Source organism: Musa acuminata, chromosome BXJ1-9, assembly GCF_036884655.1.
Source record: "Musa acuminata AAA Group cultivar baxijiao chromosome BXJ1-9, Cavendish_Baxijiao_AAA, whole genome shotgun sequence".
Taxonomy (NCBI): domain Eukaryota; kingdom Viridiplantae; phylum Streptophyta; class Magnoliopsida; order Zingiberales; family Musaceae; genus Musa; species Musa acuminata.
Window position 1 is genome coordinate 8153001 of NC_088335.1, and position 21579 is coordinate 8174579.

Sequence of the window (21579 nt, forward strand, 5' to 3'; positions counted from 1 at the left end):
CTCCTCCTCCATGTCTATGCAAACTTCCTTAGTATTTACGATACGTCTGATGTCGCAAAGGCAGACAGCTTAGCCGTACGGATAGCAGACCACGCGCCTGGCAACATACACCCTCATCTTTCACGTGGGACGTATTGTTTTGGTTGTACGTGGAAAATTGCGTACTGTATGGCCGCCTAATAGTTGTCCCCGCTACCGTTCACGCAATAATGAGACGAGAGTATACCTTTCGCGCTCATTCACAATGCAGGCCACGAAGTGCATACATACGTACGTACACGTAAATCTCATCGACAATTTCTTGCGAGTCGTCTTCTGGTGCATGTATGACACCATGGATGTCTCGATGTACTCCTCTCGATTACCATGCAGATCGAGTGGTGAATCTGACAACACCTAGTTAGCCAGCCTTCATATACCAGTGCAGGTGCTTCCGGACTTCTCCTCGAAGAATCAAATTATGTGACACTCGTATTTGAGAACAAGAAGTCACCCCTTTCCAGCAATAAACTGAAGCTAAAGACACCTTATTCATTTGGTTCGAGGCTGAAAGTAGTACAGCCTGATTACATAGAATTTCTAAGCGCTGACAGAGACATGTCGGAATACGTATAACACAATAAAAACATGAGAAGATTCCTTTTTCTGAATAAGAAAAAAGGTGGAGAAGGAAAGAAAAGAGAGTAAGTAACATTCATTTCTCTCGTTTCTCCTTTCTGTTCTCCGTCTTTTTTTGTCTTCGCATGTAATTGCTCACATCCAAGAGATCAGAGATTTGATAGTTGGAACAGGCCGCTGCAATCTCTCTCCTTCTCATCTTCGATGACACTGTTCACCACGTACGTCACCGAGGAGTTCAACTGCGTCGGACTCGATGAAGGTGTCAATAACTCAGAGGCCGCATTACGATTTTGATGATTGTTTGTCCAATATGTATTGGAGGTGTTGACCATCGGTTGGAAGAAGCATAGATCCAAGTTTCCATAGTTGACACCCGCTGCTGCCACTAAATTAGGTTGCATCACGATATCTTGCAACGGGTTGACATCTGAAGTTGGACGGAGCTGTGCCTCATCAAAGAATGGATCGTTTGAAGCAGTGGAAGAACGTAGTTTCTTAGATGGATTTAATTGTAGCTGTTGTGCTTGAAAAGAAGCTAGCTGGTCTTCAACTCGGACTGTCGGGTACTGTTGCACTTGAAGGTTTCGATCAAGGATATCTGAGTATTGGCATTGAAAGGATAAGAGGTTGGTGGCCATCATCAGTAGCTCGCTTTTGACGTGTGGTTCGAGACATAATAACACAGAGACGTCGAGTTGTGACGTCGGGTTGAGCAAGGACGGTGTGTGGAGCGAAGAGGGGCCGAGGAGATGAAGGCGAGGGGTGTGGGTCACAGGATCGATGCCCATCCCGAGAAGCTTCCTCCTGATGTGCGTGTTCCAGTAGTTCTTTATCTCATTGTCTGTTCTTCCCGGCAAGCGAGCAGCAATCGCCGACCATCTGTGTGTAATCCAAGATGAGAATAGCAAGCACGTAAGTCATGGTTTTCTTCTAACAGGAGGCCTAAATCCGAGAGACTTGGCTACAACTTACTTGTTGCCCAAAATACCATGTAGTTGGATGATTGTCTCCTCCTCTTCAAAAGAGAACCTCCCTCTTTTGATGTCAGGCCGCAGGTAGTTCGTCCATCGAAGACGGCAGCTCTTGCCACATCTTGCGAGGCCTATCCACGTGACCGCAAGCGAGTTCAACAATAATGCAAGACTCGGGAAAGTAATCGATGCTTATATCTCATGTTTCCTTACCAGCTTTACCGGGGACAGTTCTCCAATTGCGTTGCCCATGCTTCTGTATGTAGTCGATGAGCTTCTGGTCCTCTTCAGGTGTCCAAGCCCCCTTCTTCAATCCATTCTTGGGGCAACAAGGTGGTCTCCCCATGTCCAACTAGTGTGATTTCGGGACAGACGAGTGGAATCGATCTCGACCTTCAGGGAGAGACGAGTACTGGTCTCATTATGGACAGACGGATACAAGACTAACTGTACGTATGGTTTATATAGAACGGAAGATCCACGAAAGGCTGAGAGGGGGCAGGGAAGTCTAACGGATTCCGTGCCGGCGTATGTGTTTCACGCTGGCGACACCTCTCTTCGTGGGCGCCAACCTTTCGAGGCTTTAAAGACCCGGTAAAGTTTTGGGACGAAGGGTACAACCATCAAGGAAGGAGGGGACCTCCAACCTTATCCGGCCATCACCATGGGCTGATTTCAACCACGTGTTGACAGGTAGCCGAGTGATGGGATACAGAAGTGACAGGCGGTTGGTCCCACCATCGTGGGCTTTCCTTTCCCCCGCCTTCACGGAGGTCTTGCTTGGATGTCTCGTGCGATTACATAAGCCGTGGGACAGATGACAGCAGGGATGATGTCTGCACCAGTACGAACGGTAGCAGGATTGCTGGCGAGACCATTGGAGCATCCCTGAGCTTTCCGGGAAGTGTGCGGTGTTGAACCATAGAGATCTGAGAGTCAAACCTAAGGAACCAAGGTTGATGAAACGGGCCGCTGTCATGGCTTAGGAAGATTTCAAGATGATGTACCTCCTTGTCTCTTGCAGAGAAATAAATGTTTCGGAGGTTTCTTACAAGAAACATGCTGCAAGAATAATGCACCATATAGACACCAATCGCAATTACTTCTCGACAGGAACTATTCACCTTGACAAAACTTCACAGCGATGCAGAAAGCGTTAGGAAGACTCAAATGTGAGCCTCTTCTCATGGACGAGCTGCATATTGTAACAGCAGCGAAGACTTTTGAGATCATTCACCACGCAAAATCTAATAGATCAATGCACCGAGATGGCCCACCCGGCAGGCCATGTTTTACATGAGCTTTCTGTTTCAGATCACTGCCAATATGCTGTATGCTGATAAGGGATTAATCTTTTGTTACAAGATGCTGATTGACAATTGAAGATGGTAATATCAATGTTGCAGATTGTACAAGGGAGTCGAGTAAATGAAGGAAAGCAGCCGAATAGATTTTGTGAATCTGGATTCTCCTATTTCAAAATAAGATATTCCGAATGTAAAATATAGCTGCATATACAACAGGATTAGGAAAAAGGTACTGGATTCTCTTGAGGCTTCTTCCATGATTCAATTAGGAAAAAGGTACTGAACAGGCTGAAGCTTTGTCAACCAATCACTGGCATGGTTCATAACTTGAAGGTCACAGAACGGAAATCTCCTGTGCACTTTGTGATGGCCTCATTAGCTTTCTGAGATCCCGATCTTTCTTCTCTCTTCTTTTTTTCTCTGCATAAATGGCAGTCGACATAGCTACATCAGAATTCAGATAATTCAAACATTTTTCAAACTTAAATTCTGCTATCTAAGATTTACAGCAAATAAATATATAATATTCTTCGATTAGTAATATTTTAGGTTTTCCCAATTTCCAAGAGTCAGCCAATATCATGAAATCCAGTTAACTATTTATCAAAAATTTTGCTCTAGACACATATATAAGACCAGATATTTATATTTTCAACAATTATTTTCACTGGAAAAGCTGTGTTTTATCCTAAAGAAATGTATGAATCAGAAATAAATCAATAACGTGCACAAATAGCACTTCTCGATATTGTGTGATGTTTAATGCAGTGTTCACCCAACTTCATCTGTAATTTGAAGACAAAGACAGAACAACTTCCAAAACTAATCATTTACCTGTCCACATATTCCTTCAAAAGCTCCTTTGCTTGAACTAATTTCGACAGAAGATTGCGATACACATCAAGATCTCTATCCACACTGCGTTTATTTATATTCAGTGCAGCACAAAGCTGTGAAACAGAAAAAAATGAGTCAACGCTAACCCAAGAACAAGGGGAAACTAGGCTTTCATGAATCAGAACACAGTGTACCGAGCAGTTGCATAAGTTTAGACAATGATAAACTTGTGCACCATATGGGCTATATATTGTCGCTGAGACTGTAGCTGAATCCAGAAAGAAGAAACCAAAGTTGTATACAAAAAGAACATACAAAATTGAATCAGCATTCTTTTCAGCATGTTTCAGGGGGAAAAAGAAGAACTGTCCTACAAAATGAAAATTACCAATTAGAGATTTAGTTCATGAGGATGTGTGATTTCATTTTTCTCGAGAAGTTATAACCATGCAAGCTAAAAGTAAATATTTTTAGGGTCCTGTAAATGGATGTCTTGAAGCATTCATTAATAATGCCCTCACCATATTTAATTATGTGATGTAGTGGAAGTTCTAAGTTTCATATATGGATCAAACTGTCTACACCATGTGCAAGACAAATTTTCTTAACATGAAGTGACCATGCTATTATTTTCCAAATTTATAAAACTATCTTTCTATCTTCGCTATCAGTATGAATATTAACAATAAAGAGGACATCTCAAACTAGTCATCAAAGTCTCCTAGTAATAGGGATGCAGAAGTGGATAAAATGCCAAAAAAATTTATTTATAATGTTCAGATATTCCAGAAGTAAATAAAATGGTTAGAAGTAAGATGGTTCAGTATGAAAGCAGCAGGTATCTACAACAATTTTTCAATAAAGGAAATAAAAAGAAAAGGAAGAAGAAAATCATCAGGAATTAAAAGATAAATAGTTTATGTGATGGAAAAAGTACAACCTTTTCCAAGACTGTAGGTTCAGTTGCATTTGCCAGCTCAAGTAGACGGAACAGTCCAATCGCAAAGAATCGACTGTAGCTGAAGTTTCCCTTACTCAGTGCCCGCTCTGAGATATCTTTCAAAATGGTCTCTACTTCTCCTTCTCTAGTGGAGAACTCTATTAATGAATTAGCAGTCTGAGCACGAGCCCACTCCTCCAGCTTTTTGGCATCACTTCTGCACAACCAAAAATCAACAAGTTCATTGTTATTGAAGGTTGGTGGTACAAATTTATAAAATATTGGATAGAAGCTAACCAAACTTACAATTTCATACACATATACGTCAATGAATGTACTTCTAACCATATAGGTACAGTAACTTGTATGAAGAAGCATTCAACTAAGCTGTGGTCTCGATATGTGTCACATATCAGTTGCAACAAAATCAGTCTTCAAAGCTTATGGTTATATTGGAAACCAAGTTACAGATAGCAGCAAGACAAAAATGCTTGCTAAGGTACACAGTTGCAAAGATTAATCAGGCCATCCCAAAGGTGTTCTTGCAACGTATTTAGGCGTAATAACTTGTCAAGAAGCATTAATTGGGTATTCCTGTTTAAACATCACTCCTAAAGGCATTTTGGTGATACTGTATTACTGTTCTAGAGTTGGGTCAGGTGTGAAATAGAATAGGGATAGTAGCCATTTAAACTGATCACCCTTGGATTGTATGAACATGTTATAAAGGACAAACTTATTGGAAAAGGCTCAGCTGACACAAAAATGGCAAAAACAATCTCGTTGTTTAAAAATTCTGTCCTGAATTATAATAGACCGATCTGCAAAATAGATTGTGGCCTCAGATATTATTGATGTGAAGTTATTCCATAGATGCCTAGATGGTGACCAACTTATGTCATCTTCGTCATATTCTTTTTTATTGTGTGGCTTGTATCATAAAAAATTCCTAATTAATTCTATTCTCCTTAGTTTCCCTAATCAATTGTTACTACACTATGGTGCCTCTTAAGCAAGTCAAGCAGCCTCAATCTGCATCAATTGATACCAAAGTGGATTATGGGGCAAATGTAACACTGAAATTAGCCTATCGCTAATATCCTGGCTTTCACTCAGTTTCCGGTCTATTTCATCCTTTGTTCATAATCTTATATCATATCATCTTTTAGCTATAACCAAGAATACACTATGATCAAAAGAGTGGAAATGAGGTCAAAGCGGACACAAGGACCAAATGAAACTGAAGTTGAAGTACTTAAACAAGGTGAATGATCAAAGCATACCTGAACGGACAAGGACAAAATTACGTGACAAGCCTCGCAATGATGAAGGATGTTGGTCTCCATAGAATTTAAAGAGGAACAGTGATATATATATATATATATATCCTCAAATCAAAATTGGGCATGTAACTCCCACAAATGAACACTAATAAAGAATGAGCAATGAGCAATAGTAAATAAAGCTCCCACAAATGAACACTAATAAAGAATCACCCTTCACTTTTGTAACTCCACAAATGAACTGACAAAATTGCGGGCATGTAAGACCATAAAAAATTTTGTAAAGGCTAGGCAAAACTTTCAATAATTCCTAACTGCTGGGAATAAAAAATGATAGAACCATTTATTTAAAGTTATCTGGATAAAGTAAACGAATTTGTGCATTTTTAAAAAAGCATGCATAATTACAAAAGAGGTAGCAGGTAGATTGGAATAATCAAGCACCTGTACTGCTCAGGATCCTCCTTCAATGCCTGAATATATGCCTGGAAGATGGCATCTCGATCCTCACTGTTTGGATACCCTTCCATAAGCTGTTCATAAACAGTTACGAAGCCAAGTGCAAAGACAGCATCATACTGGTAGGTCCTTTTGTATCTCATCAGATGTTGCTGCACAAGCAGCTCTTGCAATACAGTGTTGTATATGCTTGGAATGGGCCGCTTGTATGACTTGAGAAAATTCAATTTTGTTTCGGATACAGTGGGTGGCGCATCTAATCAGTAAAAGTAATAACATATACTTACAAACAAACATTTCCTCCTGATTTATGTCAGATTTCACTAAAAAGGAATAGGAAGAAATAAAAAAGATGAAGGTTATGTTTGATTCCTTTTGAAAACAACAGTATTAATGTACATGCCATTACGAAGCTGCTTTCTGCAGCCATCTATGTTTGTGCATTTTACTTTCGCCAAACCCCCATGGTGAGGTTGTCGGGATAGTTAATCTACAGCACAGACATACATGACAAATGCTCTGGAAGCGTTTCTTGGGGATTGAGTGAAATGAAACTATAAATACAGAGAAAAAAATACGACTTGTAAGTATAACCCTAGTTCTTGAAATAAGAAGATTTCGAATCTATAAACCGCGAAGAAAACTAAAATTACAGCGGGCAGAGATGTGCCAAACAGGAAAATAAATTATTGACGCTTCATGCCGAAAATTAGAACTTCAAGCGCACGGAAACGAGTTGGGCTAGTCGAAATGAAAACAACGAGATAAGAAGCAACAAGAACAGAGTTGGCGAAAAGAAATTATAAAAAGCTCACAGCTTGCGGCCGCCACGCAGCGGACTACCATCCGGGAGCTGAACTTAGGGGCTTCAAATCGGAATCCACGGAGGGCAGGACCAGCGAAGGTCAGTCTCCTCTCGGCGGCGTGCCTACAAGGCGAAGCGATGGATACGGATGGTATGGAGGCCATCTAGGGCTTATTTAGGGCTCACTCTCTTACGAGACGTCCGAAGGAGAGATAAAAAAAAGGAAAGGGCAGAACAAACTAGGGTTCCGAGGGAAGGATGACGGTCGTCGCCGGCGGCGGGAACAGCATTACGGGGACGGCGAGCAGGGAGGCGTCCCTTGTGAGGAAGAGAACGGCCTTATCTCGGGTTTCGGAGAAAGCATCTCAGCCAGTAATATGATGCCACTTGGCAGATTCTTTCCGAAGATCCTCTGTAGCACAAGAAATATATTATTATTTTTAATTTCTTTTTATCCATTTCGGATAAGGATAATGATTTTTCGTCGCAGTAAATGTTTGACTTCTCTTTGTAAATATTTTCGGCTCATATCTACAATACACGTATTTCAATTACTTCTTAAATATTCTACTATATAATATGGTAGAAATGGTCTTAAGGTCACTTGAGCTGCGACCATGAAACCAACACAAGCCTCGTAGACCGTTCAATGCCCAAGATTCGATCCCAGCTTAACAAGCCCACAGTCTACCCTCTCTGAATCAAGCACGTGGATTTCGTTAAGACACAGGCTGGGCTAATTGGGCCAAGCTGGGCCGTTTCCGGTGACCACACCAGGCGTCTACCCGTTGGATTTGTAGGCTCGTCCCTCATCGCCGTTCATGGAGGGGTACGGATCGAAATCCCGTCCGTCGGACCGATAAAGGGCGTACGTTTTAGACCAATCAGCTCCATCGGGTACAAAACCAACGCAGTCGATTCCTTGTACGATCCAATGGCTAGAACCGCTCTGTGTACTACGTGTCAGACGATCCATGCAATTGCACCAAAAAGCTAGAAGAGCACCGAGGATAAGGTGACGCTCCTTCCTGGGACGCAGATATTTTTACTTGCTCCCTGCCAGCTCGGCACCTTTTCGATTCCAGACCCTTCCTCCTCTCACCGACACGTGTCCCTTGGCCTTCCCGGCCTTTTCCCGATTTCTTCACTGCTGCTCTCGGTGTCCACTGGCTACAGTCGGTAGCTTCGCCCCTTGCCCTCCTCTCCCCTTCCTCTATATAAACCCTTCACGTCCTTCTGTCCCAACGCCTTCCCTTTCCTCGGATTCGCCAGCGCGCCGGTGTGGTTGTCGTCGAGTCGGTTTGCTACTGTGTGGTGGCACACAATTGGAGGGGCGGGAGAATGAGAGCGGTGATGGGACTCAAGGAGCAGGCCGTGAAGTCAATTAAAGATTCTGCCGGTGGCGTGACCTCCGGCTCGCACAGAGCTAGACGGCTCTCCGGCGGCCTCGACTCCTCCTCCCATGATTTCAAGCCTGCCGAGGTCACCCGCGGTGAGGGTAAGGTGAAGAGGGCCGAGGAGTCCTTGCGCACCGTCATGTACTTGAGCTGCTGGGGTCCCAATTAACCTGATCTATATGCCATCCCCTTTTGTTCCTCGATAGAAGTATCGATCACCTCTTCGATGCATACAAAAGAAGAAGACTCATCGTTAGTGTCAGTGTATATATATATATATATATATATATATATATATATATATATATATATATATATATATATATATATATATATATATATATATATATATATATATATATATATCGGCTTCAATGACTTTGTGTGCATGGCTGTAAAAATTCCATTGTAAGAATGTACAAAAAGCTGAGGTCTTGGGGAAGATAATGGATGTTTTACCTTGCTCTGTAATTCCATGGTTTCCTGTGGTAGCAAAAGTTCTTGTTGAAACTGTTGCCTCTTCTCTTGCTAATAGTTAGTGCAAGCAGCTGAGCCGTATAATAAACAGAGGAAGAAACAGAGGGGAACAATATAATAGTTGGATTGATTGATTGATTCAATGAGGAGGAGACATACACGCAGACGATAATAATTGCACTTGTGATCCATGATTGAGGCCCCGCCGTATTAATGAATTATAGGGCCAATGATTGTGATGGATGGGATCAAGCGACGGATACAAACGAAATGGTTGTCGACCGCATTGTACTAGTCCTGGAATCGGAAAGAAGCGTTCGCCGCTGTCAAAGGGGCCATCTTTCTTTGGAGCTTCTCGGTGGCCTATCCACGAGACATGGTTGTGTTGAGATGGGTTTGACAACGTTAGAACGGTGCATGTTTGCCATTAGATATTAACAACGTACATTTCAATCTGTATGTGCACATATAATGCATAAACTAGTGAAGATTACTTTGGAACTTTGACTTCCTACTGGACCTACACATTATATTATATTTCTTAGCCATACAAACCAGCCGCCTCACGCAATCCGTCTAATATCTATAGCTGATTATTATGTTCCTCACGCTGTGCTTTCTTTGCGTTCCAAGAGATGAATTAACACACCAATTCTAATTGGGTTGCAGATACAGTGTTTGGACAGCGACTCGACATAAACCCAGACTCCATATCAAACTAATCTTCGGACGTCACAGCAGCATACGAGTTCATGTCGATTGTATGGCTGTTTAGACGAACTCCACCAGCTTGTAAAGCACAAAACATAATCTGAGAAACCAGAGAAATATAATCAAACATCTGATCGGTATACTTGCAACTATACAATTACAGGAGTTGGGAGTGACAAAAAGTTGACCCCAAAATATTTCCCTCAGCTTGGGATCGGATCACTCTCATTCCATCTAGTTGGGTCCCCAACAGCTCAGGTACATGACCTTCCTCAACGATTCCTCCGACTGCTTGGCTTTCTCACTGCTTCTATCGGAGATGGAGGAAGACACCCTGATGGCCTGAGACAAGGACCCCATATTGTTCTTGGCACGCTGGTGCAGAGATCTGAAAGCGTAGTTCCATCTGCAGAGTCCTCCTTGATCTTTGAGTGCTTCCACTGCTCCCACACTCGCTGCCGCTATCCAAGAAGCTTTCCTCACGGAAGCCATCTCCCACCTCGTCTCTTCTGTGTGATTTGTGTAGATTGTAAATGCCTCCTCTTCTGGTTGCCAGTCCGAGGAAGCAGTGGCAGGCATATATAGCCAAGGGGATGGGTTGGTGTAGGTGGGCATGTGAGAAAGCTGGGTGCGTGTGGCTGTTGGTTTCGGGATCCCACTCCCACAAACAAGGGGCTATTTGCACCTTTCGATGGGCCAAAACCGGAGGTTTCACCAAGCGGTAGGAGAAGCGGCGACGCCGTAGGCGACAGCGGTACGGCAACACATCGGTGGCAGCTTTGTATGTGGCAGCGTCCTGCGGTGGATTGCAAGCAGAAATACTAACGGCTGCTTTTAAGAGTGCCCGGTTCAAGGCCGCTATTTGCGACTCGGAAGTGAGCTCGATGCTGTACAACGTTGTGGCAAGTTGATGGAAGAGGACATTGTCGCGGTTCTTTCGCTTGGTAACATAATTCAACCTGGAATAAACTCTAACCTGAACCAGCCAAAAATTAGTCTGACATGATGAATTAGATTAGATCTAAAAGAACAGTAACATCGTTCTCTATTATGTTTCTTGCTGGCACCTTTAATCTTACAGGGAGGAATACAAAATTAATAGCAAAAGCAATTATATTGGTCACATTTCACGTGATCAGGAGAGATCATGGATAAGATTCTCATTGCTCTTTCTGCCTAATCTTGCATAAAGAATAAGATTTTTTATTCAGAAACTCTCAGTTGATGTGCTTGTCCAAGAAATTTAATTGAGGTGGGCCTTTTTTAGTGCCTTGTCTATTCTGTTCATCATGTGGGTTAATATCACTACACTATTCTTACATAGCAAGAAAGCTATTGCGCATCTGTTCACCAGAAACTTTCCAATGGTTGAAGATACATATTCCACCCACTATAAGTTGGATTGATTGATTGATTGCACCACTTGATTCTACCTCTTTTCGGTTTAGTATGCGAACCTGAGTCACCACTGTAGTGCGGCACAGTGATAGTGGTCATCGACGAACCAATTTAACACAAGAATTCTCCCAATACAAACAACTAAACAGTGACATCCTCGATCGTGATGTAAAAGCATTATTCCCAGCAGAAATGACGCACAAGAACCATGCATCCGATTGATAAGCCCACAGATGCGTGTCATTACCTGACGGCAAGTGAGGCATCTCTCTTTCTCATTCACTGTACATGATCGCTACACTGGTACCCATCACGACAACTGTTCCACCGTGACCTAAGATGCCCCACAAACATTGTCTGCCGAAGCGAAAGACGAAGGTCCGATGGGCTCGGTTCCACCGTAGAACAGGTGGGGTTGTGAGTGAGAGCCACAACATGGTCTATCCTGCGAGAGAGCTTATGGAAATGGACCAAGTTGCAAGGCCATACTTTGCCATGCTCACAATGCGACAATGCAACACGAACGTCGAAAGAGTGACATACCGTGGACATGGGCCATACAAACCGGATGACACAGCCTATTACCACTCTTGGGTACTCCCTGTTTCGAGGAACCAATGGTCGACTCTGCCGGTTGTTTTGGTCCAAGAAGAAAACCGCTGGCTTCTGCCTCTTGTTCCACCATCGCCTTCGTCCTTTGAGGTTCTATATATACGTCTCTTTCGATCGCCCTTCGAATGATCGGCCCATCGCACAGAATTTCCTCTTTTCCTACCGCAACACTATCATCTTCTCTTGCACAGGATGAAGTTCGGAAACAAGGCATGCGTGGCTGTGACTTTGGGAGCTGCAATTGAACTAAAAGATCAAGTGGCCAAACCGTATTCGTCGGCTATTAAGGGAAACCTGTCGACGATTGGATCATCGACAGCCGAAGTCGGACGGTTCCATAGCACGCCCGAGAGCCCAACGAGCGAATTCAGGCCTCACGATAAGAAGCATTTAGCTGGGGAGGAGTCACTGAGGACGGTGATGTACTTGAGCTGCTGGGGTCCGAGCTGACCAGCTAAGACACAATTGGCGTGCTGGGTCGTCTTCACTTCACCGTAGCCCACGCTTGCTCTCTGGGTACTCCTCGCAGCACGAATTCCAACACGGAGGTACGCCCATAACATCGCAGAGATGCTGCACCAACGCGACGAGGCTCCCAAGTTTGAAGCCAAGGGCCTCGAGGAGCTGAATACATGTACAAAGCAATGTGATCTTTTCAGAATTTTGTATTCAGTCTATAATCAATGATAAATAAAACGCTATAAACAGAGGTACTTTTGCATGAAAGAAGACGAACCCCTTCTATATGCTGTACAATACACGACGTACATACACTGCTACATAAAGAAATCAAGTCCGCTTGCATGTAGCATGTACGTATACCGTGCAACTTTGTTACATAAGTAATTTATGACGTCCCTCAATGTTGCTTATTCTACTTCGATGTGTGATGAATCTAAAGTCACATTTATGGCTCCTTAATCTCTAACTAGTTTGATGTCAACGAAGGCAAATGCAAATGCCCACAAGAAAACACGGACTTATGGAATTGAATCATAATTAAAACTAAATTTTGGATGAATTGCGTCCGAGCTTATCTCTGGAAACCCTCAGAGTCAACGAAACTATGATTGCTGAAGCAGATCGGACAGGCCCCCATCCTCATCTGATCGTGAGGTTGTGGCGTCCCATCACTTTTAAGGTCTCGATATAAATCATGTTAGGAAACTATAGGGGCTGTAAAGCTTAAGGCACCGGCCGTAATTTTGATGCTCTTCATCCGTCCTTGTACTCGCCTTCCTTCGTTAACCACGTCGTATTTCTCGGTCAGCAGAATTAATTCTTTGCATCTTTAATCGTCTATTTACCGTGGCTTTCCGATCAAGGGCGGATCCTCTCTGATGTGATGAAGCATCTTTGATCATGGCATATGATTGATCCCACGACAGGGTTCCAATCGTGGGCCCCCACCCCACATCCAACCTCTCTAAAGGACAAGAGAAACTTATTAGCTGCTCATTAGCCAGCACACGGTGACTCACCGGGTCACCACCTTCTCTTTGGTGACGGATAAGGCCGAGAGGGGAGCTTTCCCTATCCATCGCACGCTACCCCACAAAGTCTCCGATTTCTCTTTGTTCTTTTCTCAAAATTTTTTTACAATATAGATTATGACAATTTGGACTTGTTTTTGTTTGGGATCCACTCCGATCGCTGTTCTCTTCAAATTCCAATGGGATCCCTCCAGCATTCCACAGCCCTTGCGGAGGATCCCATCATGACACCGAACAATTAATCGCAAACAGAAACAGGGCGTCAGAACAATGATTTCTCGCGGACGACTTAACTCACGACCTAACTCACCTGGTTCCCACTAGAGTTATAGTGCCCCCTACGCTCGCTTTCATCTGTATGATGTGTCCCTTTTTTTATCTTCGTTTAATTCCTAATACCGGAAACCACGATTCTCCACCCACGGTTTTTCAGAAAACCGCTTCTCGTCCCCCGCTATAAATAACCCCATACCCCCAACCCGGTTTCATCTCCTTCGGCTGCACGGCCCTCCGGTAAACGATTGAATTCGCACCAAAGTTATACCAAGAAGGATCGAGAACGATCCGAGGTGCTCGTCAGATCAGGATCGAAAGGGATCTGCGAAAGAATGAGTTACCTGAATCGAGTCTGGATGGCAGCGACGGTGGCGGTGGTGCAGGGACACACCGACCACGGAATCAACTCCAGCCAGCTCCGCTCCCTCCACCGTGCCGGGGACCGCCTAGCCTCCGCCGCGGCCGCGGCCGCTGCCACAGGGGTCGGGATCGGGCGGGCTCTAGGTGGAGCCGGCGCCGAGGAGCGCCGGAAGCAGGCGGACGACTCGCTCCGGCAGGTCATGTACCTCAGCTGCTGGGGACCCAGCTAATCGACGGGGGTGAAACTTCCGGATCGAAGATCCAACCGATCGACGTGCTTCTTTGGAGGGCGAAGAGCGGCTGCGAGTGATCCTGTACATCCCGGGCCGCCCAAGGCTTTGCTTTACAGCCGGGTCTGTTTGGGGGCGCAGATTGGATACTGATCTTGAATGGCAAAGAGGGATGCGGAACGTAATGATGTTACTAAACGTGTAATTATTGTGTATTTCTATGGCCACTGGACTCCGAAGCTGTATATTGGCGAAATAAAATCTTCCTCGGTTTCCCTAAATCTTTGATGACGTACTGCAATTTTGTGGAGTGGTTCGTCGTGCGATGTAAAAGACACAGTTGATTCGTTGACTCTTTTTAATCTTTCACTGGTCGACAGGAATTGTGTCACATAATGCATTTCGTTGTCGAATCGCTGGCAGCCATCTTCCTACAATATCACTGGTACATAATATTATTGCTCGTCTTGTCAAAGGGTCGAATTGATTCTTTCTGTTGTTTTCCCTTTTGCACGAATCATTTACTGGTCCGTAGACTGTGCGACTCGGCTATCACCAAGTGCCAAACCAACGACCTTTTCTCAGCCTCTCCTTCCAAAATGTTTTTGGAAGGTGCTTATCATAGAGGTGGAGTAAAGCATGATGGCTCATAGCAATCGAGTGATCCCAGGCAACTGTGTGGATAATGTCTGGGGAATCCTACGCAAATATGCGTGCATGTGCGTGATGGAGAACAAAGAACAGTGATGCATCTCGGGCTGCTCCATCTAACGTTGCGGAGCACAGAGTTGTTGAATGATCGTGGATCCACCAACAGATTCCACAATAATGCGAGTCGCAGCGAAATCATGGTGCCACCACTTTACTGGGTAGTTTTACCTGAGCAGTAGACGCGTGGCCACGGCCACACGAGGCAGGTCAAAAGAAATGGTCCTCGGCATCATTTAACAAAGGACATGTCCCTAACTAGCCGGACATGATTACCGTTCTTGCTGCCTTTAGCCACCACTAATCGGTCTCTTCCACCGATCTCAACGTAGACGAATCCGAGTAGGACCACAGAGAAGGAAGGAGCGAGGAAACGAGGCAGGGAAGGCGACACAGAGCAATGGGTTTCCCGAGATGGTGGGGCCGACTTGCTCTTTACCATTTCCACGAGCTGCTCATCACGTGAAGTCGCGTGATGGGCGAGGCTGCGGCCAACCACAGGCTTCCAAGCGTGCCGGGCCTCGTGGGGGGCGGGGAGGGGGGGTATCCGTTCCCTACGGGTGAGCTACAGTGTTCTTGTGCTGTGTCAGCAACGCGAGTCCCGGTGGCCTATCGGTGATAGTGCTACGTGTTGGCAGCTACCTCAGTGGAGACAACACTTGACGCTTGCATCGAGCGTGATGGACAGGCACATTGGGATGGACGAAGCGTCTATTGGCAGGACTCCGACGCCGATTCTAATCCATGCAATCTGTCTCATCTTTTATTTTGTACAAGATCGGTACACCGACTCGTACCTTCTCACAAAGATCAAAGCTTCCGACGGAGTGCCTTCATCAGGACATCATCAAGGAGGAGATTGAACTCAATCCCTGGTTCAGATCCAGCCTCAGCCCAATTGAGTTTGAGCAGCATCAGACCCTCCACACAATGACTAGCATGCCCAACTTGCATCTTGATGATTCGCATGATTTCCAAGAACTTGACGAATCAAACGAAATCAAATAATTGAAGTTACATAAGGCATCTGACGGATGCATTCTAGAATTCTTCCAGGTCAGATTAATCAAAATGGCCCTGATGACTCTTGGGACTACAGCAAAACACAAAAAAATACTGTTTCTTCCCATCGACAGAGAAAGTTAATACACTCCAAAATAAAGATTATATGATATGTGTCTTCTCAGTACATATTTCCTACATTATTAAGAAGAGAAATCAACATCCTAAAGAGGAAGAATGACAAATTAACGACACTGGAACAATAGACTATCAAAGAGAATTAATGAGCCAAACACGCACACCACAACTGTACAGGATCAAATAGCTGAATGTTCTCCAAGGGCATCATGTATGGGTTCCCTAACATCATATGGTCTCTGGGATTTGGAAGTGCTGGACACCAAAGATCTGGAGGGAGCTATTCTGAACGAAGAGAATAAGGCCACATTTAGCACTATTAAAGCCCTCCCACAGAGTGAACTGGACAGAGCCGGAGAGGTTCTTCTTTGCGGAGATGTCCTTGACTGAAACGAGCTTTTCAAGTTGCCGGACAACATAGTCATTGGGGAGAACACGGCCCTTGTTCTCACCCTTGTCACAGTTGGTGATCAGACTGCTCTGGTAGAGTGCTACCATGACGTCGGCGCCACTTCCGTCCACTGTCGACCGCAATGCCCCAGTGAAAGCCACCTGCAGTGTCTCAGGAGCTGGCTTTTGGAATGTTGCCTGTGGTGTTCATTCAATCTCATCAGTCACTTAAGTTTCATTCCAAAAGAAAACTGGCTACATTAGCTCTATAGCACCAGCTACTCTAGCGCTGCATCAAATTTACGCAGGCATTTTAGACTACTTCTATATACGTGTGGAGGCAAATTTTGCCTTCATACATACAAAATTTTCTTGCTCCACTGCTCATACATATGCCAGGGCATGTTTGGATGTTTGATACTGTCTGTTTTCTACTAAAGAGGTCAGTTTGTCTTCTTTACATTAATTCTAAGCCATCACCAAATCAATACTAATGAAACTTCCAACTGAACCAAATTACATTTTGATCAACACAGAACGTTATATGATTAAGATCTTTATCATAAGTTCTAACGGCACAAAGTATATCAGGGAACTAAAAAGGATTTTTGAATGGATGTAACCCTATCAAATTGAAATCCACCTCGTTCAAACAGACGCAGATTAAGAATTTGAACTGATAATTTGACTAGTGCACTGATCAGATTACGAGTGGGATCTGATGTCGACTGACATTGACACCATCCATTTATGACCTAATTCGATTATAAATAGAGATTTAACTCCATGCTTATTTGTTAAGCCAAAGTATTATTTTTGAGACGCAAACAACGTCGAACGTCATTGGATCAGATCATGCATTTTAGATTGGAGTTTGGGATCTTACTTGCGCCTTATACGAATCACATTATAGACTGTATTGTGTTCTATAGAGAATAGACTGCTTATGGATAAAACTTAATTGGATCCACTTATAGCTCCAGATTCCAAGAGCTCCAGGGGAATGCTAAAATTACATCTGAACATGAACCCACCTAAATCCAGGTCAGTGAGATCGTTTATAGTTTGCAGGTAAATAACCCTGAAGCTAATCTCTAATCTACCATAATTTCCGTGGATCACACTGAAGGAACTGCCAAACAAGAAAAGAACAAAAAAAAGATAAAAGCATAGAGAAACCGAACATCGACCAATATGATTTAACTTGTCAAGTACTCCACGACATCAATCTGTTTGTGTGTTTATTCTACAGGCACATTATTAAACATCATAAACACTGGTATGGAACCTAATTGATTTAAATTATCCACCATGCCTACCAACATGCTATGGGGAAAAAATAAATGAAGAAATTACATTATTACTCAAAATTTATCAAACCATGTCACTCTTTCATGGTTCTTTTGACACAATTAATATATCAAACCATATTAATTGAACAAATTAATATGACCAGAAAGAAAGTTTTGCGATGCGACTTCGCCAATGCAGATTAACGTGAATAGCATGCCAATTAGTCGAAATAGGGAAATCATTTTTACTAAACGATCGAAAAAGGTCAGCCTTCTCGTGTTGCCAAGTCATGAATCGTTGCATTATTTGATGGGGCAGGGAAAAATTGCATCAGTTGCAATCAAATTCTAGGTTTCAGGATCCAGAGATGATGCAATTCTAGCAAAGATAAGCACGACAAACACGCATCTGACAACCATTAACCATGATGGGATGATTAAGTTAGATGAATAATAGATCTATTAAGTGAAACGGGGGTGTGAGTCTAGCCAAGCCAACCTGCATGGTAGGGGACGGAAATCTGAGAGCGGATCGGACGGCGGAGGCAATGGCGTCGATGTCGGTGCCGATGCACTGGGCGCGGCCGTGGACCACCACCTGGGGCGTGTACAGGGTGTCGAGCCGAAGCGACTCCACGTACGCCTTCTGCCGCACCGTCCAAATGCTGGATCCAAAGGGGTCCCGCCACCCCCGGTAGTCCCAGTACTCGACGTGGAACCCCAGCACCGCCACAGGGGGCAGGTCCTCTCGGAGCTCGCCACGGCCCAGCCGCGATAACACCGCCTCGGCCTCCGGGGACGTCCCGCATCCCTGCGAAGAGAATAACTCCACCAGCACGGGACACCTCCTCCGTAGTTCCTCCGCCGTCAGGTCCGCCGTAGCGTTTGCCTCCGGCGACGTCGACGGCGAGGAAGCCCCGCAGCCGCGGCCGAAACACGAGAACTGCCACGGCGCCATCGGTGATGGTGCGGACCGTGGAGATACCGGCGATCGGATCCGAGAAGCGAAGCAAAGAGGAGAGGATAGAAGAAACGGGGGTTTTGCCCTTTGGAGATCTCCGGAGTATGGCCGAGAGAAGAGATGCGTCGGAGTCAGAGAAGAGGGAGGGTCGATGGAGCATTAGAAGCGGATGCGGGAGTGACATTTAAGCAGGTGGCTCGGATCACCTGTTTCCAATCTCGCACGAAACAGAAAACATTTGATGGTGTGCCAAAATTATCGGACGGCAATTAGCGGCCGACCTGTGTCGAAGCCGCCTTACGGTCTCCTGGTGAAGTTTCATGCGACGTAGAAGACAGCGGATCCGTTCGTAAGCGATGTAGTGGGTGAACCGTTCGGTAGGTGGGAGAGGAACGTGGCGGTAGCGACGGGAAGCCCTCCAGTTTGGCCATGGCCCAGCCGCCTGTCTAGTCTCAGACACAGCACAGCGAATTCCCTCAAAGGTCGATGGCGGACCCCACGTTGCATTCCTCTAAAGGCAGAGCCCGCCGCTTCATGCTGAGAGGGAGAAAGTAGTGCACCCTGTGGTGTCGGCGAGCTACATGTGGGTGTGGTGGTACGTCGGTGCGTGGGGCGGTCACCCAACCGCCAGCTGTAACGTCGCGGTGCCTGGTTGCGATTGCTGATCGGTAATCAGCTGGCCGTGACCAATTGATCGGAGAAGTATCAGATTCAAACGGCAAACGTGTCTCTCCACCTCTTGAAACAGCACGTCTTTGTGACGCCAGCGTTCTAAACAATAAAAAGTGGGTATATTACTCAAGTCTATAACGTGCTTTTTTTTAAATTTATTTCCGTAGAACATTTTTATTGACAATAGTCTCAAAATATACTATAAAATTAGCTTTTTTAAAATAATATTTTATTTTATTTTTATTTTATTTTAAAAATTATCCTCGTAAATATAGATCATAAAATGGACTTCGTGCTATCAAGATAATTTATAAAAAAATCTTCTCATTTTAAATTAATCTAATTTTAAACATATAATCTTTTATTTTTTTGATATCTTATTTTTTTTTTTTTATAGTTTTTTAAGATCTTCATTCCTATATAACTTTAATATCTATCCAATATTTCAAAGGTAAAATTGATATATGATTAGTTATAGGCTTGAGTATATAATAGACTTCCAATTATATATATATATATATATATATATATATATATATATATATATATATATATATATATATATATATATATATAATATTTTTTTATTTAATTTTTTAAGTTATTTTAAAAATACTTAGTTTGATTAAACTATTTACTTTTAGTATTTTCTGAACAAAATTGTGTACTAAATCTTTTCAAAACTCAATCAATATATTTTTTTTAGACTATCTTAACAATCATTGAGATATATTTTTGAATATCTTAATGTTAATAATATAAGATACCTCATTTATATCAATCATTTTAAAATTTTTAGTAAGAAATTTCTTAGATCAGTACAATAAACCAAGATTACTATTGCCATATAATAAACTTGCTTCTATTGATCTTCATATATAAATATCGATCAATAATTTTTAAATATAAAAAAATAATGATATCAAAAAAATTTATATATCATTGTCTAAAAATTTCTTTAAAGTCATAAATAAATTTCTTAAATTTATATACCAAAGTTTATATTTTTTATTTTCTTTATGAATCATTTAGATTAACCCATGTAAATCTAAATTCTTATATAAAAAACTTACTTTCACATTCATACGATGTAACTCAAAAATTATAATATGCTACTAATATCATGACGACTCTTAACGACTTTATTTAAAAAATAAAATAATATTTCATTATAATTGATGTATTCTTTATATATTATTTGATATTACCTTTTAAGTCATGTTAATGCAATAGACTTTTTACCGTTATTGACTAATTCAACGAGTTCTCAAACATTATTTTAGTCCATTGATTTTGACTCTTTTTATTACATCATATCACTTTTCAGAATTATTACTTTCCATAACTTATGAAAATAAATAGAGATTATTTTGATTTCTATATCATAATTTAATTGTTATAGATATACCACATAATAATTTAAAAATGATAAATATATTTCTCTATTGTTTTATTCCAAAAATTATCGATTGTGATTATTCTGCTAGTTCATGAGAGTTTACTAATTTTATTTTTATTATTTAAATTTATTAAATTATTTAATAATTTAAGAAACAATAATCTTTCGAATATAAAATGACAAGGAGTATCAACCTATATTTTCACTATATCAAAATTAATTGTTCAAGATTTTTCATTCTCATCAATTTACCATATTCAACTTATCATTGTGTTATGATTAGAGTAATAAAATATATATTCTTTTGAAATTTTTTGGATAATCAATAAAATTTTAGAAATAATCATTGAATCTAATTTTTTTTCATATGAATTAAAGACCATTATCTTTGGAGAATAATCCTAAATATATAAATATATCAAGTTGGGATTCTTACTGGTCCATAACTCAAAAGAATTAATGTAATTGACTTACTAGGAAACATATTTTAAGATACACATGATCGTTCTTGAAGCTTCTTCTTGATTCAGGTACAAAATAATTTATCAACTCCCATAACAGTATGATTTTGCCTTTCATTAATATTGTTCTATTAGAGCAACATATGAAGTACAAATATTTTGCTTTTCTATGAATCTAGCAAAAGAATCAAAAATATAATCGGATATATCATAACTATTATAAAATTTATCACCCTTGTTAGATATGATATTTTTAACTTTTCTATCTAATTATTAATTTTATTTATATACACCTAAAGATGTCAACAACTTGATACATTATATAGTCATATATTAATAGGTAATCTATAAATGTGACAAAATATCTCTCCCCACTAAA

At 42.2% G+C, this 21579-nt stretch overlaps 4 protein-coding genes across 5 annotated transcripts; all 4 read right to left on the reverse strand.

The window, feature by feature from the left end:
• Window positions 1-506: 506 nt before the first annotated feature.
• On the reverse strand, window positions 507-2121 carry LOC103997815 (transcription factor MYB41-like). Its single transcript, XM_009419140.3, has 3 exons — window positions 1806-2121; window positions 1594-1723; window positions 507-1500 (listed from the first exon to the last, which is right to left on the reverse strand). Exons 1-3 carry the CDS (start codon window positions 1936-1938, stop codon window positions 768-770), a joined length of 996 nt encoding a protein of 331 aa, XP_009417415.2. The 5' UTR covers window positions 1939-2121; the 3' UTR covers window positions 507-767.
• Window positions 2122-2926: 805 nt separating this feature from the next.
• Window positions 2927-7557, reverse strand: LOC135583156 (protein THYLAKOID FORMATION1, chloroplastic-like). 2 transcript variants are annotated; one of them, XM_065082714.1, is made up of 5 exons: window positions 7234-7555; window positions 6404-6674; window positions 4677-4893; window positions 3734-3849; window positions 2927-3319 (listed from the first exon to the last, which is right to left on the reverse strand). In XM_065082714.1, the coding sequence occupies exons 1-5, from the start codon at window positions 7385-7387 to the stop codon at window positions 3220-3222; spliced, it is 858 nt and encodes a 285-aa protein (XP_064938786.1). In that variant the 5' UTR covers window positions 7388-7555; the 3' UTR covers window positions 2927-3219. The 2 variants fall into 2 exon arrangements, with proteins under 2 accessions (XP_064938786.1, XP_064938787.1); XM_065082715.1 differs by lacking the exon at window positions 2927-3319 and adding an exon at window positions 3931-4004 and having other exon boundaries at window positions 3729-3849; window positions 7234-7557.
• A 2370-nt stretch (window positions 7558-9927) lies between these two features.
• On the reverse strand, window positions 9928-10548 carry LOC135594253 (uncharacterized). The gene has a single exon (XM_065084653.1). It carries the CDS (start codon window positions 10421-10423, stop codon window positions 10043-10045), a length of 381 nt encoding a protein of 126 aa, XP_064940725.1. The 5' UTR covers window positions 10424-10548; the 3' UTR covers window positions 9928-10042.
• Window positions 10549-16027: 5479 nt separating this feature from the next.
• On the reverse strand, window positions 16028-18820 carry LOC135592957 (uncharacterized). Its single transcript, XM_065082716.1, has 2 exons — window positions 18207-18820; window positions 16028-16613 (listed from the first exon to the last, which is right to left on the reverse strand). The coding sequence occupies exons 1-2, from the start codon at window positions 18663-18665 to the stop codon at window positions 16254-16256; spliced, it is 819 nt and encodes a 272-aa protein (XP_064938788.1). The 5' UTR covers window positions 18666-18820; the 3' UTR covers window positions 16028-16253.
• Window positions 18821-21579: the final 2759 nt, after the last annotated feature.